Raw genomic sequence first — 14733 nt, forward strand, 5'->3', positions numbered from 1 at the left:
GAGTGCCAAGGACAGTTGTTAGGCATGGAGTAGATGTTCAATTAATTATAGTTCCCCTATCCTTATTTATACTGCATCTTAAATCTGGGCCATAAAGCTGAAATGCTTACATCATTGGAAAAAGATTTTCCAAAGGCCAACTAATTTAATACTGTTATCCATACAGGTTTATCTATTTAGCTTGTCATTTCTAGTTCTTTAAACAATCCTGAGTTCCATAACCAATTAAACTTGAGTGATTCCTAAGAGAATTCAACCTACCCAATAACAAAGAATTAAATTTATGATTCCTTGGTTAACTAGTAATCAATGAGCTAATTAAATGCAGGTAGTTCATTATTGGTATTAAAATACATAAAACATCTTTATTGACCCGGCGCAGTGGCTCACGCCTATAATCCCAGCACTTTGGGAGGCCGAGGCGGGTGGATCACGAGGTCAGGAGATCAAGACCATCCTGGCTACCACCGTGAAACCCCGTCTCTACTAAAAATACAAAAAATTAGCGGGTGTGGTGGCAGGCGCCTGTAGTCCCAGCACTTCGGGAGGCTGAGGCAGGAGAATGGCATGAACCCGGGAGGCGGAGCTTGCAGTGAGTGGAGATCATGCCACTGCACTCCAGCCTGGGTGACAGAGTGACTCCATCTCAAAAAAAAAAAAAAAATATATATATATATATACACACACACACATATATATACACACACACACATACACACATGTGTATTTATATATATATAAAAAATAAAATAAATTTTTATTATTTTAGGAAAAAGTTTCAAGACTCAGAAGTAATAAAAAAAGGGCAATTACTGGTCATTTTGACATGATGTTTGTGTGACAGCTTAGCAAGTGGAGATTGAAAGTATATGGTTAGCACTCCCTGTACCTCTCCCTTTCGACCCCCCACCAGGACGTGGTCTCAGTATTAATTGTGGAATACATATTGTAGGTGGAGAAGGATTCCCAGTGAAATTAAGCAAACAGGCATAGGTGAGATGTTCTGCATCCGGTTAGGCTGCAGTGAATTAATGCCTACTGTATTCTTATCATCTCTTTCCTCCAATGTCTTAAAATTTAATTTATACATCTTCTTAAGAAATAAATGCGTATGTACAGGAAGCGAATCTGTAAATATACACTTGCCCATATGTTTCGAGCAGGTGCCAGTGTTGTCAGAGTAAAACACTTCATTTAACTAGAAATCATTGATCCAGCAATCTCTACTTCAAGACACAGCCAAGATAAGAGGAAGTAAACAAATTCAAAATGAAGACGGGAGCATAGGGAGTGGCCAAATTACGTAGCTACTGGTGTTACAAAGCACCTGCTATATGCTGGGAGCTAGGCTGCGAGACATTTTACATCTTTTCTCTCCCAGAGTGTTTCAGACTAGCCAACATGGATGAGGTAGAGTTCACACTCTAAAGCTAACACATATTATTCTTAGGGACCCTTGCGATTTTTCGTTTATTTTAGATACAACATGAACATCTTTGGTACTCTGATTTTCAGCCAACGTCAAACTAGAATAACATAAAGTTGCTAACACAAGAATACTGATGAGAACAGGGAATGACAAGCCATAGCAAAGAGAAGGAAAGAAAAGAAAAAGTGTACATAAGAACTCTTAAAGCAGCATCAGCCAGGACCTCTCTGTACAGGGGCCGGTTACCTTTCCCTCCTCAGCTATCTCTGATGACATCTCATCCCCGCACACACACTTACCCTCCTGTCCTATGCCCTGAAGTTTCGCGGGTTCCATTATGAGGGCAACCAAATGTGTAATATAGTTTGAATGATTTCATCAGAATATCTTAAAAAAAATTTTAAGTCCTTTCTATGAGCATAATGGATGACAGATTAATGGTTGTAATATATCTTTGACCAGTTCAGAAGTAAACTCTCCAGTGGCTTCTGAAATTACTCAATGCAAGATATTATCATGATCCAATATAGACTTTTTACAGCTGTCTATTGTTTTCAACTACTTAAAATATAGACCATACTTTTCTTCCAAAGATAATCATTATTTAGACATTAATTATTAATACTTTTTATTAACTAAATATAAAAACCTTGAGAGCTAAAGACTCTGATTTGTAAATAATATAATTATTATAAATCACACATCCCATTTCTGACTTTTTGCTAGATTCATCCAGCGCTAACTAAAAAAACAGATCTTTATCAGATGCCAAGTTTCTAATGGATTTGATGATATGTGTTTACTTTTATACAGTATGTACTTTAAAAATAAAATTTATATTATTTTACAAAAGTCATCTAAGTCCTAATGAAATATTATGCCTCTTAATGGCTGGTTAAGGGGCACTTAGTAGTTTACATTTTATTCCATGTCTTGAAAAATAAATATTTCAAAGATAGAGTGAATAGAAGTGAATAGGATGGAATTTCTTGTTTTGATCATATTACCTCAATTCTGTTCTGCTTCACTCATGACCAAAAAACATCCCAATATGGTGGTTGCAAGCCAAATAGGCCAACAAAGGCTATATCCCAGGAATAGACTAAAAAGTTATTATCATCCTTTTTATCCAACCATGCCAATATGAATCAGATATTTAATTATACTGTAAACAGTGAAAAACACACCTCATCTTCCAAAAAAAAGTAAACCAGAAAATATAGCTTGCATCAGAGCAAGTCCACATATATTGATCAGACTGATAAGATAAAAGTAAAAGTACACATAGCTTCCCTTTGGACAGATCTATAAGATCAGAAAGCTTTCTGCCGGTTACAGATATTCACAATCAGAATTTGCAGCATCTAGTTTAGAAACTTAGATTTTCTGTTGCTCTTAGCAGAACAAACTTCCCGTGGTTTATCTCTCAACCATCTAATGAGACATCAGACATTTTTCCAGAAACCACTTATGTGGAGCTCTCTGAGCGGCCTTGAGTCCCTCTGTGTGTGTACCCTTCCCTCCTGTGTCCTGTCCAAAGTCTCACAGTCCATATCCATATATATCTCTCTCTCTCCTTCAACATATATATGTAGTAGTCACAGATGCCATGGATCCCTACTGTGTCCCCGTATGCTTTACCTTCTTTTTCACAAGGTTAATATTACTCATATGTTGACTCTTCTGTTGTTCCTTTTTTAAAAATTCCAATGTTTTCAGTGTTCACACCCATGTAACAAAGGCATATCCTCAGCTCCAAGGGCCTTTTAGACATGTGTGCAAAGTGAGGTACTGTGACAAATAGACATCATCATGAAAGATACAAAAGATAAACCAGTTAATCAAGAATTGTGTTTTTGAGAAAGGTTGTCTCATCAGTCAAATTAACTTTCCCTGATAATTACATAATCAAATAATTGGAATGTTACAGTGCCTTCGTAATACATTGTAATATTAAAATATATTTGATTAGAACATCTGTTCTTATCTGTTGTTTATGAGGATATTATTTTTATGATTAAATGGGTATGACTAACGTATGCCACAAGGTTTCTTATGGAAAATGACACCAATCTCCATTACCGTTGGACTCCAAGAGTCTGAGATTTCTAGACACAAGATTTGGTCCTATGGCCATCTTAATATATCCTAATATAGCAAACCATAGTTGTTGCTGAAAGTTTGGAGGCATACGTACAGATTATGTTGTTTATTTCTGTAATTAGCAGAAATCTCAGATAAGAGAATTCAAAAATTAAGCAGGACAGGAAGGTCAGTGAATTCAGTACCCTTCCTGCCCACATATAAAGAAAATGATGGTCTGAAGAAGAGATAAGGAACTTGCCCAAGTCCTGTAGCTTGCTGGATGGTCAAGCTGTCATTCCAGCCTGGGCAATTTTAACCAGTGTGTCTGCACTACTTTATATGTGTTCTTAATCTTCATATCGTTCCAGTCTATTAAACTACTTTTCCTTTTCATTTTCACTTACTGTCTTTTGTTTTAGAAACAGCACTTGATCTTTCAATTATACCCACTCTGGGTAATCTCCTAGAGCTGGATTTACCCTAGACTATACTCTCTGCTCCTCAGTGCACACACGCACACACAAACACACATACACACATGCATACACATACCCCACCCTCAGAACCATCTATTGACCAGATGGCTGGGTGAGTTAAGGATGCGTGAGTTAAGGAGGCATCTGGTCCACCAGTGGAAACGTGGAGTACCATAAGCTCTGGGAATTTCCAGTAATGTTTAATCACTTCATTGTTTTTGAATGCTGTAACCTAGAGTTTACAGCAGTCCATAAAGAATAGGATTGCAGAATCTTACTGTCAGAAGTGGGCTTAGAGATTTTACATTCAAGTTGCAGAAGCTCAGCAATATTATGACTGCCCAGCATTGCCTAGAAAGCTGGTAATGAATAGCAGCTAGCCTTGTTGCCATAAAATTATTTGCCCCAAAATAAGAAGTGAGATTTTATAAATAGTTAGATAGGACCTTGTACATTTCTTTCTTGCCCTGAAAATTACAGCAATCTCCATTACCAGTGGACTCCAAGAGTCTGAGATTTCTATACACAATGTTTTCATTGGTTGAGCAATGGATGCTTAATGAAATTATTTTGACTTGTGATTTGATTACCTATTTCCTTTGTGATTATAGATTTTATAACAAGTGCAGTTCATTTATTAAATGCATGAAATTTATTTTGCAGCTCTATGAAAAAGTTGCCCTGCTTCTGACAAATTTAGGTGAGTGGAATCTTTTTTATTTCACAGTACTGTACTGTGGTCTGGAAAGTATGTTTCAAAGATTCCTTTCGCTAATGCTGCTGGAAAGAAATATTCCCTTTATTTTCAAATTCATACAACACTTTTTTGTTTGCCTTCAACAGAATAATTTAAATATATCTAGTAATTTTTCTACATAAAGCTTTAAAATCTATCACAAACATTATCTGTCATGAGCTAATGTAATTGAAGGTAGATTTTCTCTTTGTGCACAAAAAATAGCATTACAAAAGTGCATTTGTATAAAGTATCCAATATAATTTAGGAAAGTGTTCATTTGCTATTGCCTATATTTTGTGTTTAATTAAAAATGTATCAAGTTTTTATGGTATATAAACTCACAGCAAAATTAGTTTCTTTGAAGACTGGAAGGCCAGGCATGGTGGCTCATGTCTGTAATCCCAGCACTTTGGGAAGCCTTGGCAGGAGGATTCCTTGAGTCCGGGAGTTCAAGACCAGCCTGGATAAAATAACAAGACCCATCTCTACAAAAAAATTTAAAAATTAGCCAGGCATGGTGGCATGTACCTGTAGTCCCAGCTACTCCTGAGACTGAGGCAGGAGGATTGCCTGAGCCCAGGAGGTCAAGGCTGCAGTGAGTCATGATCATGCCACTGCACTCCAGAACAATCTGGTAGCCAGTAATAACTTGTACATTTATCTCATCTTCAAAATAAAGGAATTGTCCCAATTTTATTAACAAGGTATTGGTCATTGTGCTCTATGCAGTTTGAGAAAATTACATGCTCCCATCCGTAACTTGCTTTAATGCATTCCATAAGAAGCTTGTCCAGAGGAGAAAAAACTCACAAAAGTGTTCCTATTTTTAATCATCATTATGATAATAGATAGCATTTATTGAAACTTTCTATGTGCTGGATACAGAGCTAGGCACTTTACCTTATCTCTTTTAATGTCATTGAAATCTTCCATCACCACCAGTTCTTGCCCAAAAAGACAGAAAGAGGTTTATGTCCATGGAAGAGATAACTGCCCATTGGTAGACAATGTACCCTGTGGTAGCTTGATCCAGGCTAGCAAAAATGCCAGTGGAGTTACAGTCCTGGTCCATCCATGGTGGGGACACCTGGGAACCTAGCCGGCGACCAGGAGACCTTTCCATGTAACCAGGAGTTCAGTAGCAGAAGTAAAACCCTTTAAGAAAACCCTTTAAGAATCCCGTGTCTTTTTGGGTCTCAGCAACAGTATGGCCGTTCCTGAAACTGACATTTTAAGCCATTTTCAATCAGATTCTCTTTCATTCTCCCTTCCCTTCTCAGATATGCTCCCAGAAAGCATTTTGAGTTCTAATTTATGGAAAATGAATTGATGAAGTGAAGTATTAAATGAGAAATTAGAAGCTCAGGGAATGTGGAAGCAGACAAAATGCTATTGTATTAAATACCTTTTCTTAGACATTGCTTGCTCCTAGAATGTAGCTCCTATGAAAGGATAAGTGCATTTGACATGAGATTTCTAGCTGGAGGTTTGGTCTTGAGGGCAAATGGATCCACGTTTTGATTCACACCATTATGTCCAGATAGCATTTGCTTTATGGATGTTAAAATATGTGGAGATGAGAATTGGCCCCTGACTGAGGTCAGGAAATTATAAGACACAGATGGTGATATGCAGTAAAAGCTCTAAAGATGATGCCACCTCCTTGATATTTGTCCATGAGAATGGAAAATGGGGGATAAGGGTAAAGGCAAAGGAGTCAAATGCTCTTAGCGTTCTATGATATGGATTTGACTCCCTCTTAAGCGGTAGGTTGGTATAATATGAGAACTAGAAGTTGAGACCAAGGAACTCCTTGGAGCTAGGAGGAACTAAGCCTGCATAGACTAACTGGAAAAGAAAAGGCTACTGCAGAGAGCCAGGACTGGGAATGAGGCCTCGACAGCCTGGCTGTCTCTGCTGCTGGCTCTCCGGGTATCCTGTAAGAGTGGAACAGTCTAGGTATTCAGTCCTCTCAGATTCTTCCATAGCCACTTCCCATGAGACCCTTGTTGGGTCTGGTCTGTGAGCTTGAGGATCCTATGGATGCTCTGTTCCATCACATGCCGTCTGTGGGTAAACTGGAGTCTCCTGCAGCCTCCTCAGGACTCCTGTGTCCCCCACCCTGTGTGTGTGGGGAGGGGAAGAGAGGGAGTTGAGAGGGGATGAGATTCGGCCTTTGAAACTCTGCTCACCTTTTGTCCACAGAACAGCCTCGCACAGAGTCTGAGTGGGAGAACAGCTTCACCCTGAAAATGTTTCTTTTTCAGTTCGTCAATCTGAACAGCTCCACATTTTACATCGCATTCTTCCTCGGAAGGTAAGAACCTGACCCCTGCACACCTCCCCAAGCTGAGGACAGAACACTTAGAGGTCACTGACCCATGGGGACAGAGAAGCCCTCCCTTAGGGTGATTTATACAAAGTGTCAAAAGGGAAGAGCATCCTCCTCCTTTCCCTTCCCAAATGTCAAAACCACCCAGCATCCCAGGGAAATCATCTCCACTCAAAACTGCCTGTGCACATTTTGTTGCTAAGCTAAGCAGAGGAAAATAGTTTGCGCGTGTGAATGATGCATCGAAAACTTCTGGCCTCTGTCTGCACCTGAATCAGGGCCCTGGCTTTCACACCTATGACAGCAGGTGGCAAAACGGGGAGGGGGCTGCAGCGTGTTCTGGATTCCTGACTTCCCTGAAGAGAGAAGGACATCCTGACAGGAAAGGGGGCAGAAACGGGATGCCAGGGTAACTTTTAAATCCAGCAGTCATGAGGATTTGGGAAAGATTCCCTGTGTAGTGGTAATGTCGCGTGAATTCCCTGACATCCGGAGGCGTTTCAGAGGAGATGGGAACCCAGAAAGGGCCAGGTATAGCGTTCTGGTGAGATCAACACAGCAGTCTCTCCGTCATTTCTAGCTATTCCAGCAGCACAAAACTCCAGGAAAATAGTTCAATAACTTTTTTAACAGCATGACTATTACTCAGAAAGATCAAATGTGTTTAAATCCAGGAGTAAAACTTCTGCTTACACAGGCCAGAGCAATTGATATGCAGCAGAAAATGTTAAAAGTCCACAGCAAGCAGCAAGAACTGGCTTCCGCATTAGGCAGCCTGACAGAAAGGCCAGAAGAGAAATGTCCCCTGGAGAATTCCAGAAGCTATGGTTGTGACAGATCTGGAGGGTTTCCTAATTCCCCCAGACCTACTACTTATTGTAGCAGCACTCACATTAGAGACTGTGCTAAACTAAATGTACTATTCACTGAAAGCTTGGACCTAGAGCACTAATGGCTTGTTTTTCTTTGTGTGTTGAAGATTTACAGGACACCCAGGTGCCTACTTGAGGCTGATAAACAGGTGGAGACTAGAAGAGGTCTGTATTCTCCCATCATTCCTTGTTTCCAACAGACTTGCATTAAACAGCCTTAGGGCAACTTTGTATAGATTAGAAACCAGACACCCTTTCTTCCTCTCCATTGATTCTGGAATTTCTGTGTTTGCTTATCTTGCAGTGCCACCCTAGTGGATGCCTTATTGATCTGTGTATGCAAATGGGTATTATAATGGTGCTAAAGCAGACCTGGAATAATTTCATGGAACTTGGCTACCCGTAAGTACCTTAGTATCAATAATTGAGAGGCAGCATTGCTCATTATTGGCTTTTCTAGGTGTGGCAAGTAAGATAAGCAATGCAGACTCAGCAATTAAGCCAGTGTGTGCACCTGGAACTAAGTGCTTACATTTAGACATCCAAAGGCAGCCATGAAAATCATAAACATTGGCTCTTCTGGGAGATTTAGCACAATTCACATGAACAAATGTGCATATTCTTTAAGGAGCCTCTGTAGGCCCCTAAATATTGGATACTTGCTTGTGAGCCACTTTAAATGATACCTCTGACCTTTCGGGCTCCAGCATTGCAAGTCCTCAGCTATGTATGACACATTAACTACATCTCTACTCTCCCATCCCCATGGTAAACCTGGTGATAACATGTTGACAACAATGAGCAAAAACTTGCATCAACTTTGTACGGATAACCTTGAATTCTGCTGTGTTTGCTCAGTTCTGGTCAGTTAAGTTTTAATGGGGACATAAATCAACAATGCTTCTATTTCTGCTTTAATTCCACACCTATTGGTTTCCATGTCAGCTCAATGTCTCTGTAGAGACAAAGAAAACTCAAGGTTTCAGGGAGGACTACTCAGCCAGAACAATTAGTGGGAACTTGGTTCATTTCAGAAAGTCTTTTCTTAGCTCTCTGTCAGAACCAAAGCCAGTAATTTTCTGTTCTTAGATTTATTTTTAGAAATCTTGTTCCAGGCCGGGCGCGGTGGCTCACACCTGTAATTCCAGCACTTTGGGAGGCCAAGGTGGGCGGATCATGAGGTCAGGAGATCAAGACCATCATGACTAACACAGTGAAATCCCACCTGTACTAAAAATACAAAAAATTAGCCGGGCGTGGTGGCAGGCGCCTGTAGTCCCAGCTACTCGGGAGGCTGAGGCAGGAGAATGGTGCGAAACCAGGAGGCGGAGCTTGCAGTGAGCCGAGATCGCGCCACTGCACTCCAGCCTGGGGAACAGGGCGAGACTCTGTCTCAAAAAAAAAAAAAAAAAAAAAAAAAAAGAAATCTTGTTCCAAGTATTTGATGTTTTCTATAAAACTTTTTAAAAATAAAACATAAAACAAAAATTATCAGCATTGTGTTCTACATTAAGATATAAACCACAATTAAAATGTCATAGACATCAAGATAATTATATTTTATCTTCTAGTAATAAGGACATAGAGCAAAATTGTAAAGTAGGCAGTTTGTCTTTTATATTCATCCCTTTATTTGCTTCATTTCCCATGTGTTTTGTTTTTTGGCACTTCTACTCCTGGATATCCTTCAACTTTTTCCTTGTACTGCACAGAACACAGACCTGCCTCCACCCTCTCATTTCCTCAATGCTTTCTCATATTACAAAATGCACTCCTGATCACTGGTGACGGTTCCTGTGCTAGCCTTGCCAATGCCAGGTGCATGTTACTGGGAGTCAGAGCCCCTGTGGAGAGCTCAAGCCAAAAGCAAGCAAGTCCAGTTGCAGAACTGCAGGTGTCTGTGCACCAAGAGAGGAAGCATTTTGTGGGTTTGCAGATCTTTAGGCCCCTGACGTCAGAGTATGCAGCTCAGCACCCATGTGGCAAGACTGCTCAAGGGTCCTAAATTAAGCCACTTAAGCCAGATATTCCTCAAGATGTCTTGGTATTGCCTTTGTACTGGGATATCCATTTATAGATATTCTCAGTCCTCTATTCAACCCTCATAGGCAATGCCCAACATGAGACAGTTTCATGAATGATTAAAATAAGTTCATCAGTCATTCTGTTTACTTGCTAATAGAAATACTTGAAGTATAGACTCCATTGTTATTTTCTTACCAACCTGAGGCTTTATTTCTTTGATAGCCTGTCCTGAATTTTTTCAAACTATGTTTCTATATTCAAACTCTCCTCTTTCTCATTACCTAAGTCATATGATCAGTTACATTTTTGTAAGAAATTGATCTTTTTGCCCAGGTTAATTCAGAATTGGTGGACTAGAAGAAAAGTACGACAAGAACATGGACCTGAAAGGAAAATAAGTTTCCCACAATGGGAAAAGGACTATAACCTTCAGCCGATGAATGCCTACGGACTCTTCGATGAATACTTAGAAATGAGTATGGAAATATTCTACTTTATTTTATTAATTATAAATTTTAAATCTCCAGATATATTCAACTAAACGTATACTCATTATCATCAAGGTCCTCAGTGCATAGGGATTCCTAAGCCAAACAGAGAGGAAGGCATGTCCTGCTTAAACTATGCTGCACTTATATTTACAGAATCAGATTTCTCTAGAATCAAAGCAAAGCAATTTCTCTTAGCATGTATCTAAGACCATGGGCTTTGGAAGTAAATTATCTGGGTTCAAATCCTAGCCCTATCATTTATTAACTGTGAAACCTTGGGCAATTACTTAATCTGTCTTTGTCTCAGTTTTCTCATCTTTAAAGTGGGAATAATAATAAGAGGAACCATTTCATAGAGTCTTTGTGTGGATTAAATGAGTTAATGCATGAACATGACTTAGAGCAATGCCTAGCTCAGTGTATACATAGCACATGTTACTTATATCACTATTATTCTCTTATTGTTTTTGTCTTCTAGAGGGAAAGACAAATAAAATATCTTAGATAAATTAAGTATATATATTTTCTTTCATTATTAAATGGAATATGTATATATTTCTTTTCATTTTAAGCTCTAACATAGGAGCAGAAATGAGGGAAGGGCTGGGCAAGATCCATTGCCTCTAAAGGAAGCAGTTTTTTCTGGGCAAATTTGAAATTTAAAGTATTAGTAGAATTGACGCTTAATGTTTCTTAAATTGCGTATGTTCTAAGTATCTGCTTATGTCTTTAGAGTTTCAATTATAGAATGGCAGAATGATATAACTTGGGGAAGAAATCAATTTGGACATTAAAAATAAAACTTAATAAAGAGAATTCATTAAGAGAACTAACCATTTTGAGATCCCTTAATGGATTCTTCTCCCATAAAGAAGACAATGAACAATAATGTTGGTATATTGAGTGCTTAAAAAGAAAGTTTTATGCGGCTAGAATTTGGTAGTGCTCCAAATACTGAAATATCTTTGCAGCACAGAACAAATCTCAGAATTATCACAAGCAGACTGATGAGTTCTAACTACTCAAGTCTGTTCTTTTGTTTTTGCTATTTCCTTAATGACTTCCCGACTTTGTTATATACTTTAAAATGTATTCACTGAAGTATAATAGTGAAAAGGTATATGTAAGTGTAGAGATCAATTAATTTTTGCAAATTTTCACACAAATGTAACCAAATCTATGTAGCTGAGAGGTTGGCAAACTATTGCCTGCAGGTCAGATTCAGTCCACTGCCTGTTTTTGTAAATAAAGTTTTATTGGAACACAGCAACTCCCATTTATTTACATATTAATTTGTGGCTGCTTTGGCACTGCAATAGTAGAGTTGGGTAGCTGTGTCAGAAAGTGCCTGGTCTGCAAAGCCTGAAATATTTACCTTCTGGTTCTTTATTTCTGGGAAATGTTGCTATCCAGTGAGCTAGATCAAGAAATAGATTATTATCAATATCAAAGTAGACTTCTTTGTCCCCTCTTCCATTTATAAAACCCTCTCTAACCACTTTCCTGACTTCTAATACCATACATTAACTTTACCTTTGTTATTCTCCATTTAAATGGAATTGTAGAGTACATACTCTTTTGTAGTTGGCTTGTTTCATTCAATATTATCTTTCTAACATTCTCCCATGTTGCTACAGGTAGTAGAACTTCATTTTATTGCTGCATAGTATTCCTAGAATGTAGACCAGGAGCCAAATTATGAAACAGGCAGTTTGTCTTTGACACCCACCCTATCTTTCCTTAGTCATGTGCGGTTTTTTATTTGTTTTGTTTTGTTTTGTTGTTTTGCATTTCCACTCCCAGATGAGCCCCAACTTTGTCCCCTGCTGCTCTGACACAGCATACAGACCCCCATACCACCATCAATCCCTCAACCCTCCACATATCATGAAATGTACTCTTGAGCACTCTAAAAAATAATGTGCTAGGTAACTGCATTTTGACAAAAGCAAAGCCTCTGCCAAGCTTGAGTCAGGAAAAGACAAACGCAAATTTACTTCTAGAAGTGAAGACATCAGTGTGCCAATAGATGAGCTATTTTGTGAGTTTACAGATCTTCTAGGCTCCTGAATAATAATATACTATTATTGGCTGGGCGTGGTGGCTCATGCCTGTAATCCTAACACTTTGGGAGGTCAAGGCAGGTGGATCACCTGAGGTCACAAGTTCAAGATTAGCCTGGCCAATGTGGCGAAACCCCGTTTGTACTGAAAAATACAAAAATTAGCTGGGCGCGGTGGCAGGTGTATGTAATCCCAGCTACTTGGGAGACTGAGGCAGGAGAATTGCCTGAACCTGGGAGGCAGAGGTTGCAGTGAGCCAAGATTGCACCATTGCACTCCAGCCTGGGAAACAGAGCAAAACTCCATCTCAAAAACAAAAACAAACAAACAAAAAAGTACTATTACTTATCCATCCATTCTACTGCTGATAGACACTTGTGTTGTTTCCAGATTTAGGCTCTTATAAATAATACCTTTATGAACATTTTTGTACATGTGTTTTGATTAACATGCATAGATGTTTTTATTAAGAATTTACATAAGAGTGGAGTTGGGAGGCCATAGATATGCATTTGTTTGTTTTTAATAAACACTTGAAAACAGTCTTCAAAACCAGGCTGTGCCAGTTTATACTCTGGCTAACAGTAGAACAGCTCCAGTTATTCCATAAACTTACTAAAACTTGTGTTCATATTTTAGCCATTTGGGTTGGTATGCAGCAGTATCTCATCATGATTTTAACTTGAAATTTTATAATAACTAATAATGCTGAGCAGCTTTTTCATATGCTTATAGTCATTTGGATAAACTCTTGTGAATTTATATTCAAGCATGTGTTTTTTTGTGGGTATCTATGTCTTTTCCTTAGTGATTTGTTATTTATATATTCTGGATATCAATCATTTGTCAGATGTATATGTTGCAAATTAAATACCATTTCTCAGTTATTGGTTGACTTCTCATTTTCTTATTGGTGTCTTTAAGTGAAAAGAAATTTCAGTTTTGTTCTTCTTCAAAATTTTTGCCATATAAGTTTTAGAATCAGATTTCTAATTTCTATAAAAATCTTACTGAAATATTAGTTGGGATTAAATTGAACTCCTACATCAATTTGAAGACATTTGATGTTTTCTCAATCCATGAAAATGGTATATCTTTGCATTTATTTATGTCTTTTTATATTTTTATCAGCAATACTTTTTGTAGATTTTAGTATATACGTTTTGTAAAACTTAGATTGATTTCTAGGCACCTTAGGAATCTTTGCAACTGCAAATGATGTTTTTATTGTTTTATTTTCTAATGTTTTGTTACTAATATTAAATATATAGAAATACTGTTGTTTTGTATGTTTGCTTATGCAAACTTGCTAGCATCTAGTATCAACTATAGTTGCTTATATATTTTTTGAGATTTTCTACCTATATATACATAATTGTATCATCCACAAATAATGATAACTTTACATTTTCCTTTTTAGTCATTATGTATATATTTTTTTGTTCTTGCCTAAATGCACTAAGACCTTTTATATAATGCTGGATAAAACTGGTGATACTGGACATCATTGTTTCCGACCTGAGGGTGAAAGTGTTCAATATTTTACCATTAAGTGTAGTGCTAGCTGTATTGTTTTGTACATACTTTTTATTGTTTTCTTAAAGAAGTTTTCATATATCCCTAGGTTGCTGAGAGTTATTATTATGACTAGTATTATGTTATATCATGTCATTTTCCTGAGTCTATTGAAATGATTATGTGATTTTTAAAGAAATGTTACTAATGTAGTGGATTTCATTGATTCTTTTTTGTTGTTAAAAAGTCGTTAAATTAACCTAGCAAACTTGGAAAAAAATGCCCACTTGGGTCATGATGCATTTTTTTAATTACCAAGTTCAATTTGCTGATATTTTGCTTCTAATATTTATATACAAATTCATGGAAGATGTTACAGTGTAGTTTTTCTTTCTTGTAATGTTTCATTCAGATTTGGGTATCATTTTTATGATAGCTCTTTAAAATGATTAGGTAATGTTTTTCTCTGAAACAGTTTACATAAGATTACTATTATTTCTTTCTTACATACTTGGAATAATTTACAATGAAGTAGCAGGACCTGAAATTTTCTTCATGAGAAGAACTTTAATTATAGATTTATTTTACTTAATAGATATAGGACTATTTCAGTTTTTATTTCTTCTAGCATCTGTTTTCATAAGTTGTGTATTAGTTGTGTATTTTTTCAAGAAAGTTGTTCATTTCATCTAAGTTTTCAAACTTA

The 14733-nt window shown here is 37.6% G+C and overlaps 1 protein-coding gene across 21 annotated transcripts in view; it reads left to right on the plus strand.

Moving 5' to 3' along the window:
* ANO4 (anoctamin 4) overlaps positions 1-14733 on the plus strand; it is a 413826-nt gene that overhangs the window by 368611 nt on the left and 30482 nt on the right. For all 21 annotated transcript variants that reach the window (XR_012420534.1, XM_015431432.4, XM_005571998.5 and 18 more), the window contains 5 exons: positions 4654-4690; positions 6935-7046; positions 8041-8098; positions 8238-8335; positions 10292-10434. Coding sequence is in view for 20 of the 21 variants with exons in the window: in XM_015431432.4 (XP_015286918.3) it covers positions 4654-4690; positions 6935-7046; positions 8041-8098; positions 8238-8335; positions 10292-10434 (448 nt within the window). In the remaining variant the exon portion in view is untranslated. The remainder of the gene's footprint in view (positions 1-4653; positions 4691-6934; positions 7047-8040; positions 8099-8237; positions 8336-10291; positions 10435-14733) is intronic.

The sequence above is a fragment of the Macaca fascicularis genome, chromosome 11, assembly GCF_037993035.2.
Source record: "Macaca fascicularis isolate 582-1 chromosome 11, T2T-MFA8v1.1".
NCBI lineage: Eukaryota > Metazoa > Chordata > Mammalia > Primates > Cercopithecidae > Macaca > Macaca fascicularis.